Source organism: Marmota marmota, unplaced genomic scaffold, assembly GCF_001458135.2.
Source record: "Marmota marmota marmota unplaced genomic scaffold, marMar, whole genome shotgun sequence".
In the NCBI taxonomy this organism is placed as follows: domain Eukaryota; kingdom Metazoa; phylum Chordata; class Mammalia; order Rodentia; family Sciuridae; genus Marmota; species Marmota marmota.
This window is the reverse complement of record NW_026000051.1, coordinates 10,398,342-10,424,448: the sequence shown is the minus strand read 5'-3', so window position 1 is coordinate 10,424,448 and position 26,107 is coordinate 10,398,342. Positions and strand designations below refer to the sequence as shown.

Below are 26,107 nucleotides of genomic sequence, written 5' to 3'. Positions count from 1 at the left end.
ATATATATATATATATATATATATATATATATATATATATATATATATATATATATATTAAAATATGTGTGGCTGCAATCAAAGATTAAACCACTCAAAATGAAAACGATTTGGGGCTGCAGATGTGGCTCAAGTGGTAGCACGCTCGCCTGGCATGTGTGTGGCCCGAGTTCGATCCTCAGCACCACATACAAACAAATATTGTGTCCGCCAAAAAACGAATAAATAAATATTAAAATTCATTCTCTCTCTCTCTCAAAAAAAAAATGGGAACTAAATCAATTTCTTTAAAAAAAATGAAAACGATTTCTATTTTAGGATATACTTTGAAAGACTAATGTTTTGTAGCAACCAAATATCAGATGTTTGGCTTGGGTGATGCAAGTTTGAGGCAGCTTCTCTATCCTTTTTTCTTATTCAAAATGAACAGTACATTCCTAACCAGGTCTGTTCAGACACCCAGGGTGCTAGTGAATGGTAGTACAGACTCTTCAGTGACCAAGCAACCAATATCCTGGAATCTGAAAAGAACTTTATATAATGAAAAGTTCCCCCATCAATAGACCATTTGCCTGAGTTGTTTTCATAGTTGCAACTGACCTCTGCTGGAGACCAAAATTTCCTCTGTATTAGTCCTAAAGTCACTCTACTAGCTAAAATTTAAGGTAGTGGAGGAAGAAGAACATACTTTAAATTCATAACAAAAGATAGAAGGAATTGGGTGATCAAAGAATAAAAATAATGTGGACCATAAACTTAAAAAAGAAATATAAATAGTTAAGTTTCTTGCATTTGATAAATATTTATAAAATAAACATGATTCAATGAAAAGTCTCTTCACAAGTGGTTTGCAGCTTATATGACCATTGACAAATCACAGTTTTTCTACATGTAAAAACTATATAATAATCTGTGCCCTATTCTATAATAACAATTCATTCTCAGTTTTCATCCCCATTTGGGCCATACTATGAATTTAGCAATGTCAGAAACAACAACAACCAAAACAAACAACAACAACAAAACCCACCATTTTTCATTACTTCTCCCAAAACATAATCAATAAAGCATCTAGATTTAGCTTTAGCAAAGTAAATAGATAAGAGTATAGATTAAGGCAGGATTGTCCATGAGAGGTCCAAGAGTATAGATAAGCCAGGATTGTCCATGAGAGGTCCAGTTGGATAATAGATAGGAGAAAGGTGATTGGTTTGCTCTGTTATATTAATATTTATGTATGCTCAAAACTTTCCATAACAAAAAGTTTGTAAAATGGGCATGGTGGCACACCACTGTAATACCAACTATTCAGAAGGCTAAGATGGGAGGATCACAAGTTTGAGAAATCAGCCTCAGCAACTTAGCCAGATCTTGTCTCAAAATAAAATTTTTAAAAAGGGCTAGGATGTAGCTCAGGTAGAGTACTTTCCTAGCATGTACAAGGCCCTGAGGTCAACCACTGCATAGCCAAAAAGAAGAAAAAGTTTTAATTGTCTTTAAATGCATATTTCCTTGGGTTTTTGTTTATGATAGCAACGACACTGAACCCCTGAACAAGAAATCAGACTTCAAATATGCACACATGGCAAGAGCTCTTCACCAAGATTAATTTGAATAAGGTAGGATAGATTAAGTGCATTTTACCAAAATGTCCTCAATGTTTAGAAAGTAGATGAGCTACTATTTCAGGGATGATTCTGAAAACTATTATTTATTGAATTCTTTTCCTGTATTCTCACTGTTTTAAGTGCTTTACCAACATAGTCTCATATAGTAATCAGTGCTCCAGGAACTGGGTTAACAGAGAGGTAAGTGATAAAGCTGGCATTAGAATCTGGTTAATGTGACTTCAGAGCCTGTACCTTTAACCACAAAACTGTTTTGGGCAGTTTTGGAAAGAATTAAGAGAATAAAACTATTTCAGGCTAAAAAGTATATATGTACTGCCTTGTCATGGGCAGCAGTGTAATATTCTGGTGTGGTATGGGGGAGTGGAGAAAATTTAAATTAGGTTGATGGATTGAATATTAAATTGTAGCTATGTTCCATTCATTATTACATGACATTGACTAAGTTAAATAACTTTCATCCTCAATTTCTGCATCCATAGGTTGGGGTAAGTGGCTGGGAAGTGAAAATGTTAGAGAAACTAATACATAGTATCCCAGGCCACTGTATTTGTGCATGAGTGTCTCCCAGACTGAGAATGCATAGGTCCACCACTCTCTCCTCAGCTCCTGGCACAGAGCCTGGCACACAGGTGCTTGCGTTTGTTCAACATAACACCAGATCCATTAAGAGGTCCAGCACCAATTGCAAGTTTTGTCAAGTCTCTAATTTTAGTCTTCTAAGACAACAACAAGCAAAATAGGCTTCAAATGTTTACTTAATAAGAGAGGATAGAAAACTAATTCATATCCCCCTCTATTATTACGCCGTCTACCATGTAAACCCTTTAATCCAAATTAATGCTAGAAAAGATTTAAAGAGACAGTCAGTGGTCTCTAATTATCTTTCCTAGGGACCAATTATACTTCTACAAATACACCAGTTTTCAGACTTACCTTTGCAAAACACAAATCTTACCATCTTACTTCCTGGCTTGAATTATACTTCTTCATGGCTTTTGGAATAAATTTCTGTGTATGATATGGAAAGCACTTCATGATTTGACATTGCCAACTATTCCAGCCTCAAATCTCACAATTCCCAGTCTCATGGTTACATTTCCTCTCCTCTCTTATCAAGCTACTCAGAACTTTAGCTCTTTAAATGGGCCATACATGTGCTCTTCTACCTTTTGCACTTTCTCACATGCTGTTCCCTTTTCCTACAGTGTCCTCCTCTACCACCACCTATTTGTTCTCAAAACTCAGATCAGAGAAAACTTCCTTCAGAAAGACTACCCTTAAATGTCTGGGTGAGGAGTTCCTTCTTTGCTCCTTTTAGTGTCCTGTACACACCACTATGATGGACCTTCCCATTCTGTAGTCTAATTTTTTGTACCTTCCACTGTGTTCTCTAGAACAGAAATCCTATCTTAATTGTCTAGGTGACAGTAGGTATACAGTGGTTGATTAACAAAGACCACCTTATTTTGTTTGTAAGATCACTGGGAAAGCTAAGTGCAAACTTATTAGCAAAAGCAAAGCTTTTTCCCTATTATGTAAATAAAAATGAATGCAGGGCTGGGGCACAGCTCAGTGGTAGAGAATTTGCCTAGCATGCACGAGGCCCTGCATTTGATCCCCTGCACCATAAAAACATAAAATAATTTTTTTTTAATATATTGTACTTGGACACAATACCTTTATTTATTTATTTTTATGTAATGCTGAGGATCGAACCCAGAGCCTCACATGTGCTAGGCGAGCACTCTACCAATAAGCCACAACCCCGGCCCTAAAATAAAAAAATTAAATTAAATTTTTTAAAAATGCAAAGTCAAGTTGAACCATCTTATGGAAGCATAACTGAAAACCAATTTGAGCATGAGGAAAATTAAGTAAATCAGGAGAAAAGAGGATCTGAAATTTTGTCTAGTTAAGAAAAAAAGGAAGAAGAAGAAAGGAAAGAGGAAGATACCATTGCAGATTGGTCAAGCAACAGAGAAATAGAAAGTAATAGCATCCTAACATTTGTGGCTTTAGTTCTTGAAGAAACTTAATCACTGATTTTAAATGTGTATTTCTAAATGAATACTCTATTACATGAGATTAGAAACTAAATGGCATGCAAAGAGAAATGCTAACTTTTTAATAAACTCTTAAAAGGCCTGTTGTTAACAGGAAAGAAAAACAAGCCTAGGAATTTTTCAAAAGTATTATATACAAGTTAAAAACGATTAATACACAAAAGTTGACAATACAGACAATAGCAACTCAATACTATTATTTGCTATTGTCTATTTATGACCAACTTGTGTTTCATCTTTTATACCAGCTAAAATGGCCCTAGTGTTTGAATGCATACTATTTGTATAAGTTTACTCATCTGACTCGTAACAGATACTCTAGTCTTCTCCTCTGGAAACAATCCACTGTACAGACCAGTTAACAACAAATAAAAATGAAAGCAAAATTAAAATGGACAAAGTAGCATGTGAGGATATGCTTTGTTCTTTCAGGTAAAGTGCACACTCTCTATTACAAGTTCAAAGAATCAAGAGGAAACTGGAGAAGATAGTAAACAGGTCTAAAGAAAAACAGAAAAGAGAAGCAAAGGAGGAAAAGAGGCATTTAAAATAACAAGAGGAGCTAGAACAATAAAGTAGCATTAAATTCAATCTATTTATAACATGCTAGAAAGTACCTCAAGAAATAAAATATATCTAAGTTTGAATCCCAGCTAACTGGCACTTCCCAGCTAGATGACTTATTGGGCAAACAATGTCTCCTCTTAGACTCAGGTTCCCTACTGATAAGATGGAATAACACTTTCTATCATCAGAATTCAGAGAATTAGATGTAGTAAAGAATTAAAAGGATGGGAGTAATAAGGGTAAATAGGTATTCAAAATATAATCATAAAAAGAACATCTAACATTGAGGGACTGGGGTAGTGGCTCAGTGGTAGAGCACTTGCCTAGCACATGCAAGGCACTGGGTTTGAGCCTCAGCACCATATAAAAATAAATAAATAAAATAAAGGTATTATGTCAAACTACAACTAAAGAAATTAAAAAAAAAAACCAGCTAACATTTAGAAAGCCAACTTATGCCAAGAATTCTGAATACTTTTACACATGCTATTATTTAATCCTTAAAATAACTCTGTGAGGTAGTCATCATAATTATATCCATTTTACAAAGGAGGACACTAAGACATGACCCAACGTCACACAGTAAGTGGTAAAGAAAAGAATTCAAATCTAGGAAGTCTTGCTCCAGAAGTGACAGCTATCATAAATGACAATAATTTTTAAGTTTGGCTTGAACAAAAGCTTTCTTTCAGCTTGGTTTAATTCTGCTTTTGTTCATGCCAAAACACTAACCTCTACAGTTATAAAACTCTGGTCTACAGTATCTCTCTACCAGTCCACTACCCTTATACAAATCATGTTACCATTAGAGGCCTCCACTTCTTCAAAGAGAGATGCTACTGTCCTGGGTTATTACACTTTTCAAAATATACATACAAGATAGTTTGCCCAATAGCCTTTTTTTTTTCCCAGAAGAGATACAATCTCAGGACAAAGCTAGTTTTTAAAAAGAGAACAAAAGGGCTGGGGTTATGGCTCAGTGGTAGAGCACTTGCCTAGCACAGGTGAGGCCCTGGATTCAATCCTCAGCACCACATAAAAAATAATAAATAAAAAAAATAAATAAAGGTTAAACTCTTTTAAAAAAGAGAGAGAGAGAACAAAAAAAGGTTTATGTTGAACAGGTATTCTACTTCAGGCCATTTTTGTTGCTATTGACTATGGTGGTAGATCTGGGAAAAAATTCCAAATTGCACTTTTCTGGTTATGCTTCTGAATAGAAGGAAGAGTTAGCCAAAGACAAATATGGCAGTTTCTATCCACTTACTGTCTGTGATCTAAGTGAAAAATATGATATGATACTTCAAAATTGTCATTCTCATTCAAAGATCTGACAGTATCATTTCTAGAGGTAAATAATTTACTATTTAGGAGTATTCTCTTCAATAAATAGTCACTGAGGACCTATCACATACTAAGAATTAATCTAGCTACTAAACACACAGTGAGAGAGAGGAAGAGAGGGAGAGGGAGAGACAGAGAGACTGACAAAGACAAATATCCCTGCCTTTATGGAACTTTCATTCTAGTGGTGAAAGGAAAAAAAGATTTATGCTTTAGTGCAATTCAACCATTTATTGAGTATTTATCATATGCTGAACACTATCTTAGATGGTGTGAAAAGAGTGCAGACAACAATACGACATAGACTATAAGCTATTTGAAAACATGAATACAGATGAGTCAATTACATAAACAACTAATACCTAAAAAAAAGGTCTTTAAAAAGCAAGAATTAAAAGTGTTAATAATATTAGAATGTATAGGGTACAACAGTACTATGAGGCTACAGGGATAATGTTTTTCGAGGACAAATAAGTTTGTCAGGTGGCCAAGAAAAGGGGTGTGACAGGCATCTGTCATTCTTTTGGCAGCTTAGTATCATATTATAATTTCCTACTATCTCAGAATCCCTTCCTATTTAGCCTTGATTCCCCACCACAGAGATTCATAATTTTGGATTCTTATTTTCCTAGCTTACCCTGAAGCCAGGGCATGAGCAAGTGACTGGGGCTCTAAAATCAGATGCATGCAATTAAAAACTAATGATTCAAGGAATGAGCATAAGGCCCTCTCTCTAGTTGCTAAGGAGGGAATGGATGCAGTATGACAATTAGATGTAGTACCTGCTATTGCATCCAGTACACAGGGTTAGCAGCGTCAATGGTGCAAACTACAGAACCTATGCTCCATGGTGTCAGTTGCACATTCATGGATGCAATTAGTTATTACTTTAGCTCCATGGCCTGATTTGGTTTCCCTAGAGATTCTCGGGGAACTCCTCAATATCTTATTAATAAACTCACTTTCTGATTAAATCAACAGACACTGATTTCTGTTGCTTACAATTAAGATCCCTAGTGATAAATTTTAAAAAAGCTCTGAATCTAGACAGAGCTGAATTTGAGTTATGATTCTACATTTTACTAGCTATGAAACCTTGCTCAGTGTATAAAAACTCTCAAAACCTCAATCCTGGCTTAGTAGCATGGGGACAGCAATACATATTTCTTCATATCTTCTTTTGAGAATTAAATGAGGTCATGGTAATTTATTTAAATCTCTTTGAATCTGACAAAGAGTAAGAACATCACAGATGATTGCTTCACTACTACTAATGATGATGGTATATGGAGGAAAATGTAAGTAATTTGATTCTGCTAGAGATTAAAGCATAAGGAAAAGGGTATAGGAAATAAGAACAGAAATGGGTAAAATTTTAAGTCATATTAAGAAACATGAATTTATTGGCTTGGATCACTTAACTGTGTTTAACAGGAGAATCAAATATAAATATTATCTTAAATTATTAACTGGAAGAATGGTGGGATTAAGTTTTATATTATATATGTATTCTCAACATATATAGTTTGACCTGACCACAGTATTTGTGCACTTGCAGGATGTAATAATATTATTATTGCTGAGTGCTGATGTAATACCTACTGAAGCTTCTAATAAACAAAACCACCAAATTTTTGAATATTATCTGTAAATATGTTTTGCAACTGGATCAGATGGGGCTGGATCTATAGTTGAAATAATAGTGGCTCCTCTGTCTGATCTGAGAGACAACTAACCTTTGCATGAGGAGGGAAATTTATAAAAGGGAGAAAAGGAATGCACACTGAGGTGACAGGCAGAAGTATGGATCATATTTGCAAATCTGATATTCTTCAATAACTTTAATATAATCAAATGTCACTTGCTATTTTTTACAACATATTGTTTTACATCAACATTTTGATCTCCAGTCCATATTAAGTTAAAGATTAAAGGTTTTATTGTTGAGTCAAGAACAATCAATACTACCATTCACAGTGTATGGTTATTACTTGTCAAATGCTAGTAAGCATTACACACTCTCTGTTAGCAACAACCCTTCTAGTGCTGAAGAGACAATCACATAGTTACCATTCAGTCCAGGATTAGATTTACTATGCTCCTCTGTTTTCCACCATCATCTTTCTTCACACCTATATCTGTCTTTGAGAAATATTCACCCCTACTCCACACTTATATCTGTCTTTGAGAAACATTCTTTGATCTAATTTTAATATTTATAGTAACTACTGAAAGCAAACCTGGATCACTGTGTTCAACTTAGACCCAATGCTGACAGAGGAAAAGTATGATCTTGTTGGGAGAAGCTAGAAAAGGTGGCAAAAACAGAACCCAAAATGTGTTCTGTAACCATTGAATACTTTATATCATTTTCTGCTACTCCCATCTGCTTTGGCAATGCAACACAGCTTACTCCAAGGAAGTGAAGTTTATAGACTTTTGAGTCAGACAGAGCTGATTTTGAATTCTAGATCTAACACTCAAGAACCCTAATAAGTAGGTATTATTATACTCATGTTACAGAGCTCAGTACTGAAGCCTAAGAAGATTATGTGACCTGCACTTGTATATGCAAGTTGTATTTGGCATGCTTTAAAAAAATGCCAATGTGCTAACAACATAGAATTGAACAGTCACGTCTTTCTATTGGCCAAATCTTATTTTCACTCTAATAGACCATATGTGGCTAGGGCCTGATGCCTATAAAAGATCCTCAAAGAGTACAACTGCCAAACTGGACAATGGCTATTTCAGGAATTCCCTGGAGTCTTATCTTTGCATTTACTTTTTGAAAATAGCTTGCATGATGTCCAGTTCTGAGCAGTTCCAATACTGTTTGTGTCTAGCAACATAGCACAGGATAATTCTCAGTTGATCCGGTCCACTCTAGAAGGCAAAGTAGTAGCCATTGCCTCAAATATATTGGTCCTACCCTGCACTTAGAACTACCTATTATAGAAGGTTGATCTGTAGCAATGTGCAAGTATTCCCAATTATCAATGTGTTACCAGACTACAGACTGTGTCAAAGAATCTGGTAGATGTGTTAATCTAGAATTCATAGACAAAGTTTTCCCTGCTGTTTTCCAAACATTGTGAATAGGTAATAAAACAGCATTAATAATAATAAAGGCTATTAATTTATGTGCTGATTATTAAGCACTGCTAAATTGACTTACATGCATTAATTTAATCCCTTCTCAGTAATACTACAGTTCACTATTGGTTTGATTTCAAAGTTCAAAACTCAGAGAATAGACATCATTGTGTAAGATACCAGTTTCTGAAGGACAGAGCCTTCTTTGGCCTATTCTTTGGCATACTGTCCAGCATAACACCTAGGCCTTTTGGCAATGTCTGAGCCAGGCAGACAGATACTTTGACTTCTCCCACCACAGTACTGAAAATACCAAATACCTGGCTTGGTTCCAGACTGTTTTAGGATTTCAGGGGCAATCTGAACCCAAGAAAAAGCATGCTTGCTCTGGAGCTGACACAAGAAAAATAAGTCACTGGTCTGGTTCTGCCAAGAAGCACCAAGTCTCAAGTAAAGTATCATTTTATTATCCAAAATAGATTTATGTTCTTTTTGTTGACATGATAAATAATTTAAATGTGGTAGATTTTTTCCTAGTTTTTTAAAATATTTTTTAGTTGTAGTTGAACATTATACCTTTATTTTATTTATTTATTTTTATGTGGTACTGAGGATCAAACCCAGAATTCTTGCACATGCCAGGCGAGCACTCCACCTTTGAGCCACAACCCTAGCCCTTTTTTCCTATGTTGATCTGTCATGTATTTGACTTCAGAAGAGAGCTAAATCCAACTCATACCTTTGTTTCATAACAAATAAGTGATCTCATTTATTGCTGTGAAAAATGGAGCAATATATGCAATTAAAAAAATATTGCTGGGCGTGATGGCACACACCTATAATCCCAGTGGCTCAGGAGGCTGAGGCAGGAGGATCGTATATTCAAAACCAGCATCAGCAACTTAGTGAGGCTCTAAGCAGCTTAAGGAGACCCTAACTCTAGATAAATATAATAAAGGGATGGGGATATGATTCAGTGGTTAAGGGCCCCTGAATTCAATACCCACTACTAAAAACAAAAAATTAAACTCAGATAAAACTTTATGGTATAGTTTTTTTTCTATTAGTATCAGGAGGTACCTATATCACGGTAATCTGAACATAGTAAACACTCAAAATTTTCTAATTCAAATTATAATAATAGCCCCAACAGCATTATTTTCAACTTTATTTGAAAGATATCCCATTTCAAAACATTAAAATGTGCTAAATCAATTTCAAAGCAATACAGTCATACAGAATATCTCAGTGGCAGAAAGGAGAATAAAATACTGATTTAAAAAGTATTCTGTAGTTAACACTAAAATGTTTCCTTTCATTACTTCTGGGTTCATTTTTTATATTTTTATTCTTTGTATTTTGTAAAATGAACACTTTTTTTCAATCACAAAAACTATTAAGTAGAATCCATTCTAAAAAGATCAACCAACAATATTAAAGATTTACAAAGCACAATTTATTTCTGTTGTGATTTAATATGAGATAAAGATTACATTAATTTCTCAAGGTAGTATGGGAAGAAAAATAACATTAAAGAATCTCAAGTCTGGGGCTGAGGCTGTAGCTCAATAATAAAGTGCTTGCCTCACATGTGTGAGGCACTGGGTTCTATCCTCAGCACCACATAAAAATAAAGATACTTCATCTACAACTAAATAAATATTTTAAAAAATCCCAAATCTTTGGAAAATACCAGTGTATAATAGGTTATAAAAATATGTTAACTACAAAATAGTATAAAATATATAGAAAAAAGCCACATGTAAATGCATGTGTGCAGGGGCTGGGGATGTGGCTCAAGCGGTAGCGCGCTCACCTGGCATGCATGCGGCGCGGGTTCGATCCTCAGCACCACATACAAACAAGGATGTTGTGTCCCCAAAAAACTAAAAAATAAATATTAAAAAAATTCTCTCTCTCTCTCTCCTCTCTCTCACTCTCTCTTTAGGAAAAAAATGCATGTGTACATTTCTTTGTTGCCTTTAATCAAAATTGTTTTGTTCACATTACATTATAAACTAATATAAACCATGTAATCTGGAAAGAATACCACAAAACAGCTTGAATTCTATAAAGCCTTTGTGGAAGAAAAAGTAATTTATATGTTACTTCTCAAAAAAACCTTGGAAGACTGGATATAATGTTTTATTTTATAGTTAGGGAAACTAAGTCACAGGATCATTAAAATAATGTGCTCAGTAATTCACAAAATGAATGAAAAGAAAGACTGGAATTTAGTTATTCTGATTGCCATTCCACAGCTGGACCATTCAGTCCTGCTTTGTAGACAAGTTGAAGCAACAAACTAACTTAAAAATTAAAACCAGTTGAACAGGATAGGTTTGCAGGCAATACACCAACAATTCAATATAATAATACTCACGAGCTAAATTGCTTTGTATGTTTGGAACACTGTATAACTATTCATTAACCCACACAACATCAATAGATGGTGGGGTTATACTGTTAATGCTGTATATATAGAACTGTAGGATTATAAATAGCATAATGTCAATAAGACATCTCCAGGATGTCTAACCAAGCCTCCACATACAAATAAAACAGAATAAGTATGTTGAAATGCTAAACATGCCTTCTTTCCCCCCATTATTTCCAGTAACCCTTCCCATACTACAATTACATTCCTATAAATGACTGATAAGAGAATGAAGAGAACCTAAAAAGCTATTCATCCAATCCCTTCATACTGAACAACATCTAACATTTCCTAGGATATTTTTAAAGAAATTTCACCTTTAAAGACCATTTCCAAAATTAAGGGAACTAGGGAATATCATATTCTCCTTAGAGATAACAGTGCTACTTCTAATCTCTCCTTTTAGCTCACATACATCAAGTAAAATCACTAGATTTTTAAAAAAATAAATAATAAAAATATAAGAAGATCCATGAAAATATGCTAATTTCTAGGAAGCATGCAAGACTGAATTGAGTTTCCAAAATCAATTTATCTAACATTTACTAAATACAAATTATTTAACATTCCCCATCCATTGAAAACATTCCTACTCTTTATCATTTTTTCTATGACTAAGCAGAATACATTCCTTTTTGCAAATGAATAAATTTCCCCTTCCCTGGGAGCTTAACTCTCTCCCTGGCAAGGCACCATATAGAACAGCTGTTATATTACCAGTATAAAAGCAATCCCATCTGATCTAATTGCAAAACATATGGATAGACCAAAACCAAATTTTGGGGGTCTCTGTCTCTAAGGAAAGAAACAAACATCTTAAATTCAAATTTTGCACAATTTAAATAAGATCTATATCAATAGGTTACTTAAATCAATTTTTTAAAGTTTTTTTTATTGTTGTTATTGTTTAGTAACTGGGGCACTTAACCACTAACCCATATTCCCAGCCCTTTTTATTTTTTTATTTTGAGACAGGGCCTCGCTAAGTTGCTGAGGGCCTCACTAAATTGCCAATGCTTGCCTTGAACTTACACTCCCGCCTCAGCCTCAGGAGCCACTGGGATTACAGGCAAGCGCCACCATCCCCAGTTAAGAGCATGATTTAAATTCCCTATACAGAATAAAATGGAGATAGAACCAATTCCCTGTTTTTAGCCTCTACTGAAAATCTCAGTTAACCTTTTTTAACAGTACAGAATCTTAGATACATCATCCCTACCCTGTTTAAGATTTTTCAGACCTCAGGAACAGTCTCCTTTCTTGGGTAGTGTCTTCAGCAGTCTCCTTTCATCAGAATCTCTGTGAGACTAAGCAATTATCTCTAATGTAGATCACACTTGTTGAGTCAATGACAGAAATTGTATTTAAATGGCTCTATGAAATATCATCTGGATTGATCTTACATAAGTAAGGCCTTGCCAAGCTTATCACAACTTTTTATTCTTTTTTCATTTTATTTATTTATGAACATGAAATTAAAATTGGACATATTCATTGAAAAAAAACTTTAAAAACTTCAAAAAACACAAAGAAGGGAATTAAAATTACTCATAATTCCAATACTCAGCCTTAACAAGTTACTATTTCCATATATTTGTCTCCTCCTGTGTATATTGCTCCTAAACATTAACATAATGTGAGGGTTTTTGGGTTGGTTGGTTGGTTGGTTTGTGGTGTTGAGATTGAACCCAGGACCTTATGCAAGTGCACTACAACTAAATGAGCTACATCTCCCAGTCCTATTTTTTTAATCATAAAATTTTAGACTAAGAAAATTCCTATTTCAAAAATCTTCATAGGAGGGCTGGGGATGTGGCTCAAGGGGTAGCGTGCTTGCCTGGCACGCATGCGGCCCAGGTTCGATCCTCAGCACCACATACAAAGATGTGTCCGCCGAAAACTAAAAAAAATAAATAAACATTAAAAAAATTCTCTCTCTCTCTCTCTCAAAAAAAAAAAAAAAAAAGATTAAAAAAATCTTCACAGGAAGAATAAATCCAATATACAAACAAAATGGGAAAAGAGCTAATCAAAGCATGGGTGGGGATATGGGGGTGAGAGGTGAGGGGTAGGAAGTGAGATAGTCCAAAAATAGAACCACATGGCCCCTCTAGTACCTACTGACTCTCACACACATCTGAAGAACCCTAAGTCACAAAATGAAACAGGTTAAAACCACCAATCTAGTCTCTCATTTTACAAATGAAATAACCTGACCAAGATCATAGGACTAGTAAAAGAACTAGTAAGAACCTAGAGATCCACATTTTACAAAAGCTCAGCTTTTTTAACTTAGCTGTACTTTCTATGAGTCATCAGATATTCATTTGTCTATTGCTCTTTCTTTAAGAAAAATAGAAGACACAGAGTTATATAACAGAAAAACGAATGATTAATAAAATATTTGAGATCTCAAAGAGCTCCACTTGCCCTAAGTAGGCTCTTATACTATTACCATGAACTAAGGGGAAAAAAATGGAGAAAAGTTCATTTCTAAATTAAAAGGCCAATTACATTATTTTCCTTTATGTCTAATGTAATTTCATTCATTCAATCATGAAATATTTATTGAGAATTGTCTTGGGCCAGACTGTGAAGATATAAATGTGAACAAACAAACAGAAGTCCCTGTCCTCATGGATAATGTACGCCTGACAGTCTTGGGCAAACTACTTAAGCTTTCTAAATCTCAGAATCTGCCATCCATAAGATAAAGCCAATAATATTTTACTATTTTATTATTTAAAAGCTAAATGATATGATGTATGTAAAAAAATCCTGATAGGTAGTCATGAAGCCAGATTTAAAATTAGGTAGTCAGTATAGTTAGGAAAATAGGGTCTAATATCGAGTGAAATCTAAAATGGAGGCCATGTTGAGAATGAATTCCCAGAAAAGTTGAGCAACTCTTGGAATGTTAATGAAGTCCAGGAAACAGCCCCCAAAAGATTTGAAGATAGCCCATCCCAAAGAAATGTTAATGAACAGCAAACTTAAAGATGCTGACTCGGAAGTGCCCAGATTACTTCTTTGGCCCACCTGTGTCCCACCCCTCAAGCCTTCCCACCTACATTCCATCACGGAAAACTATAAAATGGAGAGACAACCGCACTTCCACGGATTCCACCTCTTGGGTCCCCTTCTTCCTCCGGGAGAAGTCTTTTCTGCTGCCCTTTAATACACTTCTAATTTCTACTCTGACCTTGCCTTGGCATGCTTCTCTGGTGTTATTCTTCAACATTGGGGAAGCAAGGACTCCTCACTGGTCAGAGTAGAAATTAGGTCAACAGCAGAACAGTCAGGTATATAATAATACATGCTCAGTTAACATTAGTTACCATCCCTGCCTAAGTGTTAAATATCCTATTGAAAGAAGCAAGGAATATTTCAATCTGAAGAAATGAAATTTAGATGCCCTCCCAATCAAGTTCTCTAGTTCACCTTGTCATCTCTCTCACCATTTACTTTCAATTACTACTGAGGTATTTCTATAACATTCAGCCCCATAAAGTGCCTAGGAAAGAAAGCCTCATCTCCAAATACCATTTTTACATATTTAAATATGGGCAACTAAACCAGCCAAAGATTTACATTCAGCAAAATAAACTTTGTGAGGATAAAAGTCAGAATAGAAAACATCAAGTGTGAAACCCACCAAAAATTTGTAAAGGTTTGGTTAATGTTGACTAAAAAAAGTATCAACAGGAGACAGAAACCAAGTCCTTTTTTTTTTTTTTCATTCATATAATACACAGAAATCAATAAAATGTGGATGGCAAAGATTGAGGATTTTAAGAGCGCTTTGTAAACCACATTTCACTGCACACTTGTTAATTATTAGAAGCACTCTGTTCACTATTAACTTTAATTACATTTCTACAGGGAAAATTCTGTCATTCAAAATATCAAACATTTATTTCTCAACCAAATTAAACTTTTATATTGATATGCATCCCAAATCTACCTATAAACAAAACAGTTCATATTATTCATAATCATAAAGAAAATCTCTAGTTTCTCAAAATACTTGATTTTATTTAAAGGTAGATAACTTTTGTTATGACAGTCTTTTCTTCGTTGCTCCTGAGAAGAGGGTGGAGGAAAGCTGAGCAATAAAGACCCCAAAGCAAAAAGAAAATATTTTCTGTTTTTTTTTTCCAAAAAGATAATCAACACCATATCCTGAATATGTATAAACAAAAATATGTATAAACTGTATAAACAATGACATTTCCTTGTCAGGTGGGCTTAGTAATCTAAATTAAGTAAGCTAAAAACAAGTTAATAGGAAAAAAGTCAAAGTCACAGAGAAAGACAAGTTTTATTCTGAGTGCAAAGTGTTCCACCCTGTGCACCCTGACACCAGGACATCTTCAAGGACTTTTCATTCATCTAGAAAGACCTCTTGGAAGAATTAGGCTTTGAGGAGGCATTGAAGGAGGACAAAGTGGCAAATTGTTGGAGAGGGTAATTTGGCTCCTGAAAGAACATGAAAAGAATTGGTAAAGCTAAGACTGAGACAAAAAAAAAAGAATAAGAAGACATATAGAAGAGTTTACATTGAAAAAATAAGCAAAAAGAATGGAAGGGGTTTTTTTTCCCTTAAGAAGAAAAATGGAAAAATATTTGACAATAATAATCTGTGGACCAGTGGCATTATTAGAGATTGTTTTTGACACAAATTAATCACATGTACTTAAATACATCTAAAAGCATAATTATTTTGAGGGAGCCTTTACAATGATTCAAATGCATATGGATCTAGACATAATCTTTATCCTTTTCATCATGATTTTTAAAAATCTCCCTTTAAAGTTACTAGTACAGGTACAGTTGTTTCTAGTGAAAAAGAAATAAACCGAAATATACATTTTTAAAAAACACTAACTGATCATAGAAGAATTGCCTGTAATACAAAGTCAAAATTAGCAACAAAGATTTTTATATTATACCTAAAGAAAACAAACAAAAATCAAGATCAAGGCAAAAAGCATAGATTAAGGCTATTTATAAATAAAATTTTCCTCTAGTGTTTTCTTTCAGCTAAATGAGATCTTACATTTCTGTTCTCTTCTGATCTATTAAGTGCCCTAGAGCAGAACTCTCTCTACCCATAATTTATCCATCAGTAAAACAGCACTGTGATACTTTTCTTACATTCTTTTTATAAGAGTGCCAGGGTGTCTGGAAGTTAATATATACATGTTTAGAAATGCAGCGATGAAAAGTAATGCACAGTTTAATTTTATGGGTCTTTAGTAAAATCAAGATAAAAAGACCTAGTCAGATTATTTCAATGTGTAAATTTTCAGCTAGCCAGGAGGCTTCCTAGAAATATCATTCAAAAGCTTTGAAATTAACATTCTAGAGTGTATGGTGTTCCAGAAACTACTGAAACTAAGGAATTTCTATAGAAACTAGGCACTTGAGCCAGGAGTAAGACATAGTAAATTTAAGAAGTCCCTGGTCCTACCCCTAAAAAAGAATTCAGACAAATTTATCCTTCATAGACCAGAATAAGAAAAATTTAATACTAAGTCATAAAACATTATAAAACAGAAAATTGTAGATTAATGAATAGTGCACAAAGGAGTAAATGCCAAAGAACACTGGTCTCTCTGGGCCTCAGTTCCCCTTAAAACTATAAAATAAGGATGGGGTTGAGGAGATAGCTCAGTGGTAGGGTACGTGTTTAGCATGTACAAGTCCCTGGATTCCATCCCCAGCACCAAAAAATAAACAATGAAAATTAGTATGATGACAGCACCTAATTCAGTACCTAACTGCTCTGAGGATTAAGTGAGTTAATACATTAAGACACTTAGAACAGTGCAGGAACATAGTAAGTACGTTTGCAATTACTACTACAGTGGTCCTCATCCCTCAAACCTGATGCTAAGTATCAGAAGCTCCAAAACCAAAAATTTGGCATCAAAACCTCACCTAATCAGATGCAAGGCTACTTTTAGTCTTTATGTACCCAATTCAGTGTGCATTTTGTTGCAGATATCTTAATGTGTTTGATTACTGGAAGCTATCCCAGCTTCACTGGTATGTATTTTCAGACTTTTCCTAAAATCTCAAAATTCTCAAATATATTCAGCTCCAAAGGTTCTGGATAAAGAATTGTGAGCCTAAGCTGGGCATGGTGGCGCATGCCTGCAAGTCCAGTGGCTCAGGAGGCTGAGGCAGGAGGATCTGAGTTCAAAGCCAGCCTCAGCAAAAGCAAGGTGCTAAGCAACTCAGTGAGACCCTGTCTCTCAAAAAAATACAAAAGAGACCTGGGGATGTGGCTCAGTGGTCAAGTGGCCCTGAGTCCACTCCCCAGTACCAGAGGAGAAGGAGGAAGAGGAGGAGGAGGAGGAGGAGGAGGAGGAGGAGGAGGAGGATTGTTAGCCTATATTATCTTGGGAACCTACACAGTTTCTATTTCCTTAAAACAAATGGTATCTTCTTAAATAGCTGAAGTAATAAAACCCTGAGCTATTAGTAGAAAATGTTAAAATAAAGAGAGCATTTCCCAGCATAGTTAGGAGGGCCCTAGATTCCCAGAGTGTTCCTTTCAAATAGAATACATTTGTAAAATTTCATTTACATGCATAATAGTTAGGGGTTTTCAAACTCTAAATTCTAGGGCTTGCTTAAACAAAGTCTACACTCATAACTTGGCTGACAAACAATTCAGGTTCTTTAGGGGCATCAATGTGCCTGCCTTGAATCATATGTATCAAATTATCACAGAATTTCAGAGTTGAAAAAGACCCTTGAGAACTAATTTAAACTGTTATCTCTTTCCTTCCAAATTGTTTTATCATCCATAAATTTACTTTGTCATGTGAGGTAAGAATAATCTGCCCTGACTTGTCCTTAGAGTCTGTCTATAGGAACACCCTGCAGGTAATGTGAACAAATTGGGTGGAGTACACTGGCAAACTTAGGATCTAAAAGGATGACTCGAACCTAACACAATCAATCTTTATAAGTTTGGCAAATGTCTCAGGTTATATTTTATGGAATGACATGACTCATCCAGCACATTTTTTTTAAATAAAAGCTTTTGCTATCTCAATGGACTCTGAGCAAACAACATAATGTGGCGCCAAAAAAGCTACTATGATTAGGAACTAACCACATCACCATCAGTATCATATCCAGAAAAATAAAGTAACTAACTGCCCTCTCTACTATGAGCTGGCTGGAGCACATCTGGAGTATTAAATGAATCTCCGTTCCACATTTTGGAAGAGTCACAGAAAGACAAAAAAATCACAATCAAGGTGACTGCAACAGTAAAAGAATGTGAAAACACTCACATAAAGACCAGTTGAAAGAGTTGAAGTTATTTAGTCCAGACTCAGAGGGAATACAATCACTATTCCCAAATTCTTGAAGAAGGGCCATGCATGGCACATTGGGAATACACTTGTTCTACGTGGCCCCACAGGGCAGAATCCCACCAGTCAGTGTTAACTACAGGGAGAAATATTTCAACTAAATCTACATAAGTATTTCTTAAAATACCCAGGGCCATGTTAGAAAATAATGGCTTCTAAGGTTCTATCCAGCCCTAAAGATCTATAATTCAAAAAACAAACATTTGCCATTATCTCATTACTCCTATTATTATTACTCTCTAGTATCATGGTATCTCCCTTCGCTCTCTTAAAATGTCCTATCCAGCCAACCCATCAGCCCTATGTTCTGCCAGGTTTCTGGGGGAAGAGTTCCTACTTGTGGGGCAAGTAGTTTCAGTTTGTAGATAAGGGTCCCTGTAAACAAAAAGGGCCCTAAGTGAGGAGTAGGCAAGAGCTCTCAGAAAAATTTCCATGACGGAAATTTTTATTAATTCAAAAAGCACCTATAAGACTAGCCAACCAAATAGTAATGGCACTCAGTTCTTATAGGAACATTAAAATTAAAAAAAAAAAAAAAAGCCCTATACAACCATGTACAGCTTCCGCAGTCTGGGCACAAATCACCGAGCCGCCACAAAAGCACTTGTATGTTCAAACAGGAAACTTTATTGCCCGAACTCCACCAGCACTCCTCGCACACTCCTGGGAACTCTCTCAGCTCTCCACCCGGCTCCGCCCCAACTCTCTGGACCCCTCGAGAACTCCATGGGAACTCCAAAGTATCGGGCGCCCCAGGCAGCAAGAGCCACCCTATTGCCGGACAGTAAAGGTCTATATACAATTGAATGCACAGCTTAACATAATCATCATCATCTCAATGGCTCGCTGGCTTCAAGTCTCAACCACCCCCTTCTGGCAACATGCCATGCATCATCCCAACTCAGCTGTGGCCCTCAACTTACAGCCACAGGAATGAGAAGTTTTGCTCCATTTGCGTACTTCATGTCAAAATGCAGTCCAATGTAAAATTAATTAATTAATTAATTAATTAAAACAAAAACAAACAAACAAAAAAACCTGTACAATCATCTTCCCAAATGCCAAGGAATCTAACTTTGCAAGTCAAACCAGCTCTCTCAAATTCAAATACAAATTTTCTCTGTTAAAGGGATATGTTTACTATTTGAAGCAGACTAGAGTCCATGCTTCTCCATGTTTTTTAAAGCAAAGTCCAGAAGCACTCTTAGTGTCTATAGATTGGTTAAATAAATTATAATACATTCTTACAGTGGAAAGCACAACTATTAAAAAGAATAAAGTAGGGCTGGAGGTGTAGTTTAGTAATAGAGCACTTGCCTATGCATGAGGCATTGTGTTCATTCCTCAACACAGAAAATAATAATAGTGATAATAATAATCACCATAATCATAATGTAGACCCTAGGTACTGGCATGAAAAAAAATAGTCCATGATGCATAATTAAGTAAATACAACTGTTAAACAATATATATAGAATTTTTTCATTTTAAAAACTATTTTAAAATATTCTGTGTGTACATTCATATATACCCAGAAAAACGTTTGAAAAAAGATCTAACAAACTGCTAGCAGTAGTAACCTCTAGGGACCAACTAGAACTAGAAGGTAATGAAGGAGTAATTTTCACTTTTTGCTGTGTAGACTTCTGGCTGTTTATATTTTTTCACTGTTAGGGTTACTTTTATGTTTTAAAAATAATAAAAGTAAAATAACATTAAGGAAAAAGACTTATTTATCAAAACTAACCAAAGCAATTGCTACCTAAATGCCACTTTCCTTGAAGACTTCAATCAGAAGGAAGAAGAGCCTTATTTTCCCTGTGAACTCACTTGAAAATTGGTATTTGTCAGCATCAGCAAAATTGAACATCCTAGTTTAAGGGGACAAAAATGGGTATCTCTCCTTAAACTATGGCTTTTATACAGAGAGATTGCTTGAAATTCCATAAAATCTAATTCATTCTTCCTCTATTCTGTTTTACTAAAACAAATAAAAAATCATCACAGTTCCCTACTAATTTTCTCAAATGCTTTTCTACCCATGAGAAGGGTGGGAGCAGGAAGTCTGGTTATAGGCATAGCCAACATATAAGGGGTGCTTATTCAGCATTAGGAACTATAAGCACTATAAATGTATTAACTTATTTAATCTTCACAGCAATCATACAAGGTAAGTACTATTATTACCTTCATTTCACAACTGAAGAAACTGAGGCCAGAAAGATTAAGTTACCTAGCCAAGTTTATATATCCAATAAGGGGCAGAGCTGGAATTCAAACCTAAGAATGGATAGTCCATATTTTCAACCATCATGCCTCCTGTTTTTCAATAATATGCCAATCTCTCTGTATAAAAGCCAAAAGGCACCACAGGTAAAAACTCAGTTAAAATAGTCCTTGAATCTGAAAGAGATATAAATGGTTTTGGGGGTGAATAATCTGAGTTCTTCCTTTTGTCATTGCCAAGTTCCAACTCAAGACTCAAGATAATATTAAGGATCATAACCATGTGGGGAAATTCTCTACAAATTAATTTACAGTCCAAGGTTCATACTTGACACCACAGTAAACCACTGAGCCTAAGAATTAGGTCAGTGATCCAGCTAGGCAAGTGCTTTAGACAAATCTCCACCCCCACTCAAAGTACAGAACTCAGAAAATCTTGTCCATCACCTTGACAAAGTAGATTTTATTTGTTTAGTTCCCATCCCAGTTGAAGGAGGAAAGAACAGAAGCCATCTCTAACTTTCCTTGAAGACTTCATTCAGAAGGAAGAAGAACCATATTTTCCCTGGGAACTCACATGAAAATTGGTATTTGTCAGCATCAGCAAAATTGAACAGCCTAGTTTAAGGGACAAATCTGGGTATCCCTCCTTAAACTATACTTTTCCAAACATATTGACCTTGTAATTGAGAAAGAAAAAAAAGTGCAAGGAAGGGATTTAACCTAATTTTATAAACTGCTCAACCTAGATATACACCTGTCCCAGATGACCTACTGAATCTACTTATTTGCAGAGAAAACATGGATTTTTTTTTTTTTTTTTTGGCCTCAAGTCCTCTGTACTACTGTTTTGTAAACAAAATCCTCTTAATATCTCTTCCACCTGACACACATAGATCGGATATTTACATAAACAAAAAGATATGAATAAGGAAACTGGGGCTTTGGGAGAAACCCCTTACAGTCAGCTTTGGCCTATGGGTTGATGGAGGTACTGTGTTGCTGTTCAAACTTCCCCAAATAACCGGGCGGGGTGACCCGCTGAGCCAACCAAATCCAAAACCCTGTTTGGAAAGAGATGCGATGCCTTCCACACAGCAGCCGGCCCCTCCCGAGACAGCACAGCTCAGGGGGGACAAAAGACTTTCCAGATTTGGGGGTTGGGGGGCTAGGTGGAGCTTGGCTCTCCCTTTGGAAGCCGAAATCTGGGGATCCTTAGGACAAGAAACTATCAATTCTAGGGAAGCGGCCAACCCTAGATGCCCGGGGGCTGGGGAGGATGGGCAGCACTGGGGAGGACCCTACCCGAGTGGCCGCGCCCGGACTCACCTGGGGGAGGAGAAGGGGCCTCGGTGGCAGGTGGGGTGGGCGGGACGCTGCTGCCGCTGCCGCTGCTGCTGCNGGCAGCGGCGGCGGCGGCGCAGCACAACAGGGCGAGGCCGCCCAGACTCGGCAGGCTCCTCATGGCGTGCTCGGCTCCGCCATTCATTCATTCAGCCAGTCGGTTGGTCAGTCATCTTCTCCGCTCTGCACTCCGACCGAGGAAGCCGCCGCAGCCGCCACCGCCACCCGGCGCACCATCGCCACCTCCCTCTGACAGGCGGCCGGCCCCGCAGGCGGGCCCCAGCCAGGAGAGAGCGACCGGGCCGAGCGCGGACAGCCCGCCCTCCTCGATTGGCAGCCGTCCCCAACCAATGGGAGGTCACGCCATCCCACGTGACCCACCCGCTTCCCGGCCTCTTTGTAACCTCGGTGGCCAATCAGAGCACGCCGAAGGGAGGGGGCGGTACGTAGGGCGGGAGGAGAGTGGTGCGAGCCCCGCTCCAGCCTGCCGGGCTCGCTGCGGCCCCCGCTTTGTCTGCCCGAAGAGCGGGGCGCGGGCCTCGGGCACCCGGCGCCGCGGAGTAGACAAAGGACGCGCCCCGTGCGGCAGACGCCAGGCCAAGTCGTCTGCTCCACTGGGCTGTGAGCGCGTCCCGGGGCGGGGAAGCCGTTCTTGGGAGCGTCCCCGCCTTCCCAACAATGGGGCGCCGGCGCCGCACCCGGGATCGGGCGGGGAGTGGGCAGAAACCCCGTTATAGGCGCGAGAGCCGCGGGGATGTAGAGCTCAGAATTCCCTTTGCTACCTGGGAGAGTCTGGCATCAGTCCTGCAAAGTCTGCACTGCCGTTCCCATTTTAGAGATGGGGAAACTGAGGTCTTTGCTGAGCGCCTCACTGAACCCATGCTTCATGACGTGACAAGGCACCTGCTGTGGTCCAGGCGCTGGGCCGGGCAGTTCTGGGAGGTCTGGAAACGGGTCAGGAGCAGAAGGTGCAAGCGCCTTGCGTAAGGGAGGCAGACACACTTATGCACTTTACCCTAATTCCCCGGAAGACTAGAATCGGGCTTCTTGTCTCTCTTGCCGAGTGGTTTTGTGGCCTGAGCCCAGTTTTCTCACCACTAAATAGAGATGATTGGACGCATCCCACCCCCTTCTTAGAGCTGTTGTGAGAATTAAGTAATACTCCTACAGGGCTTAACCTAGTGCCTGGCCCACTGTTGTAAACGCTTATTAATGCTAACTACTCAGTGTGCCGTGTCTGGACAAGCCTAGGTTAGAAAGCAGCCAGAGGTCTCAGCCCTGCTGTGTCCCCAGAGTCTCCAGCCTGTTTCAGGGATTGGGGTGGGGCTGATAACGTAGCTTGACCCTGTATGACTTTAAACCCTGAATGAAGCTGGAAATGGGCACGCAGCCTCGCATTATTGGCCCAGGATTCAGAGCTAGGTCAGCTGCTGCTGCTTCCTCGGCTGAGCGGCTTCCAGGGGTAGCCAGGCAGGACGAGTTTGTCATCTGACTGGCTTAATCCCAGCCTTGTCACTAAACCAGTCCCGGCCTCCCCTACATGATGCTTGCCTTTGTGCATGGTTTCCCATTAGTCACTGGCCTCTAACCAGACCGGCAGGATGAGATTTGCGTATGAACTTGTATATGTTAACGAAAATGTGCATTTATTTGCCTGCATGAGTAGTTGGAGAGGGAGGATATTTATGGCTTGTGTATGAAAGCATAAACATGTTTGTTAAGTCTTTATGTATGAATACTGCAAGTATCTGTGAGTCTATAGGAGCTAGTATCTATTTTTATATATTATGTGTCTTAAGTGTGCTGACAGGCTTCATGGGATTTTGTGTTTTTGCATCATGATTACCTCTGAGTGTGTCTTGATAGATCTGTCTATGTATGTAAGTGGGGACAAAATGAAATGGATTGTTATGGTTTCAAGACCAATATTTAGCAAGAACTAACTGAGGTTCTATTTTTACTTCTCTTTAGGAAGAGAGTGAATGTGACATGCCCTGTGCCTGTTTTGCTGATTCCTCCTGGCTCCTAACCCTAACCAAACTGTCACATCCTCTAAGAGACTTTTTTGGATTTCTGAGAACTCATCTCTCCCTCTCCATTTTCCTACTGCCCTTTGTTTATTCATTGATTATAGCCCTGATCTACCAGTCTACCTCTCCCCTGCCTCTTCCTAAAAGGATTAAGGATGGCTTTCAGAAATATATACAACAGGATAAATTGAACTGCCCACACAGCTTTATTACTCCTCGCAGGCATGCATCAGCCTTAATACTAGAACTTGTGACTGATGTGTGTGTCTGTCTGTTTTCAGTGCCTCATGGGGGCAATACAATGTGAATGCTAATACATGCTGATTAAATTGAAAAGATCCTGTGGTGCCCCTGGGAAGAGTTTGTGTCTTTAGAGTCAGACAGACTTGACTCATGACTCTATAGACTGTGTGACCTTGGAGGAAAGTCTTCTCTTCTCTGACCCTCAGTTTTCTCATCTATAAAGTGGGGCCCATAAATCCTCTTTTACTTCGTTGAGGATGCAAAAGTACATTTATAGAGCCTAAGTCACAATGCTGTCTATGTAGGTTCATATTTCAATAATACCATTGCTAACTCTGAGCCTTGTTGTCTGAAAGACCAGATCAGAAACCTCTGTCCCATAACTTCCCCATCAGGTGACATGACCTGATAGTTGCCCCACTAGATATTTCCAAATGATATCTAAAAACTGCTGGGTTGGCCCAGAGCTATGCTGTATCGGAGGGTCTCTGGCATTAGGGGAGGAAAGCTGATGCAGCTTCTTTGCCAGGAGAATCACAGCAAAGTACTAGAAGACCTTGCTGAGGAATCCAGGCTAGTTCTGCCCAGGCAAGGACCACCCATGTTGGGCTGCTCAGAGGGGACAATTAGCCCTAATATATACAGAAACTGTTAAATTTTTCCAAAAGACAATTTAGGTCTACTAATGTGGGTTCATTCAACATTTAATTCTTAAATTAATTGTTCTGCCTTTAAACCACAAGATGATTTTCTTTTCATTTCTTTGGAATAACATTTTAGTTTATATTTAAAAATTGGAAACACTTTAAATATCCAACATCAGAGAAAGGGATAATTATATCTATTCAATTTAATTATATAATGTCATTGTAAGGGTTGCTATCAAGGCAATATGGTAAATATTAGTAATATATAATTATGCTTTCTATGTGCTAGACATGCTCCTAAGAGCTAAAGGTGAGTTACTTCCTTTAATCCTAAGAACCCCACGAAGTAAGTACCTTTATGTCTTAGTCTGTTTGGGCTGCTATAACCAAGTACCATAGATTGAGTGGCTTAAAAAGAACAGAAATTTATTTCTCCCAGTTTGGATGTCTAGGAAATCCAAGATTGAGGTACAGGGTGTCTGGTGAGGGCCCTTCTTTGTAGATGGTAGTCTTTTCACTGTGTCTTCACATGGTAGAAAAGGTAAGGGATAGGAAGGGCAGCAGAACAGAATAGACATTATGATTGATGTATGTACATTCCATGTATGTATTATATGTCAAAATACATTCTGCTGTCATGTATGACTAAAAAAAAATAAAAATAAAAATAAATCGTATGGTAAAAAAAAAAAAAAAAAGAAAGAAAGAAAAGGCAAGGGAGCTCCCTGGGGTCTCTTTTATAGGGACACTCATCCTATAGGGCTGAGAATGTGGCTTGGTGATAGAGCACATGGCTGGCATGTGTAAGGCCCTGGGTTCAATCCCCAATACTGCCAAAATTAATAACAACAATAATAATGATGACACTAGTCCCATTCACAGGGGCTGTGCCCTCATGACCTGATCCTCTCCCAAAGACCTACAAATGCCATCACATGTAGGAGGTTTAGGGTTTTAATGAATGAATTTTAGGGGAACACCAATAATCACTCTCTAGCATATTATTGTCTGCATCTTACAGATAAGGAAACCAGGATACAGAGAAGTTAAGTAATTGCCCAAGGTCACTTAACAAGTAATAGAGC

The 26,107-nt window shown here is 37.5% G+C and overlaps 1 protein-coding gene across 1 annotated transcript in view; it reads right to left on the bottom strand.

The window, feature by feature from the left end:
• The window catches only part of Megf9 (multiple EGF like domains 9), a 105,888-nt gene extending 83,641 nt beyond the window's left edge, over positions 1-22,247 (bottom strand). The window contains exon 1 of the mRNA XM_015497748.2: positions 22,088-22,247. Within this exon, the coding sequence (XP_015353234.2) occupies positions 22,088-22,247 (160 nt within the window). The remainder of the gene's footprint in view (positions 1-22,087) is intronic.
• Between the last annotated feature and the right edge of the window lie 3,860 nt (positions 22,248-26,107).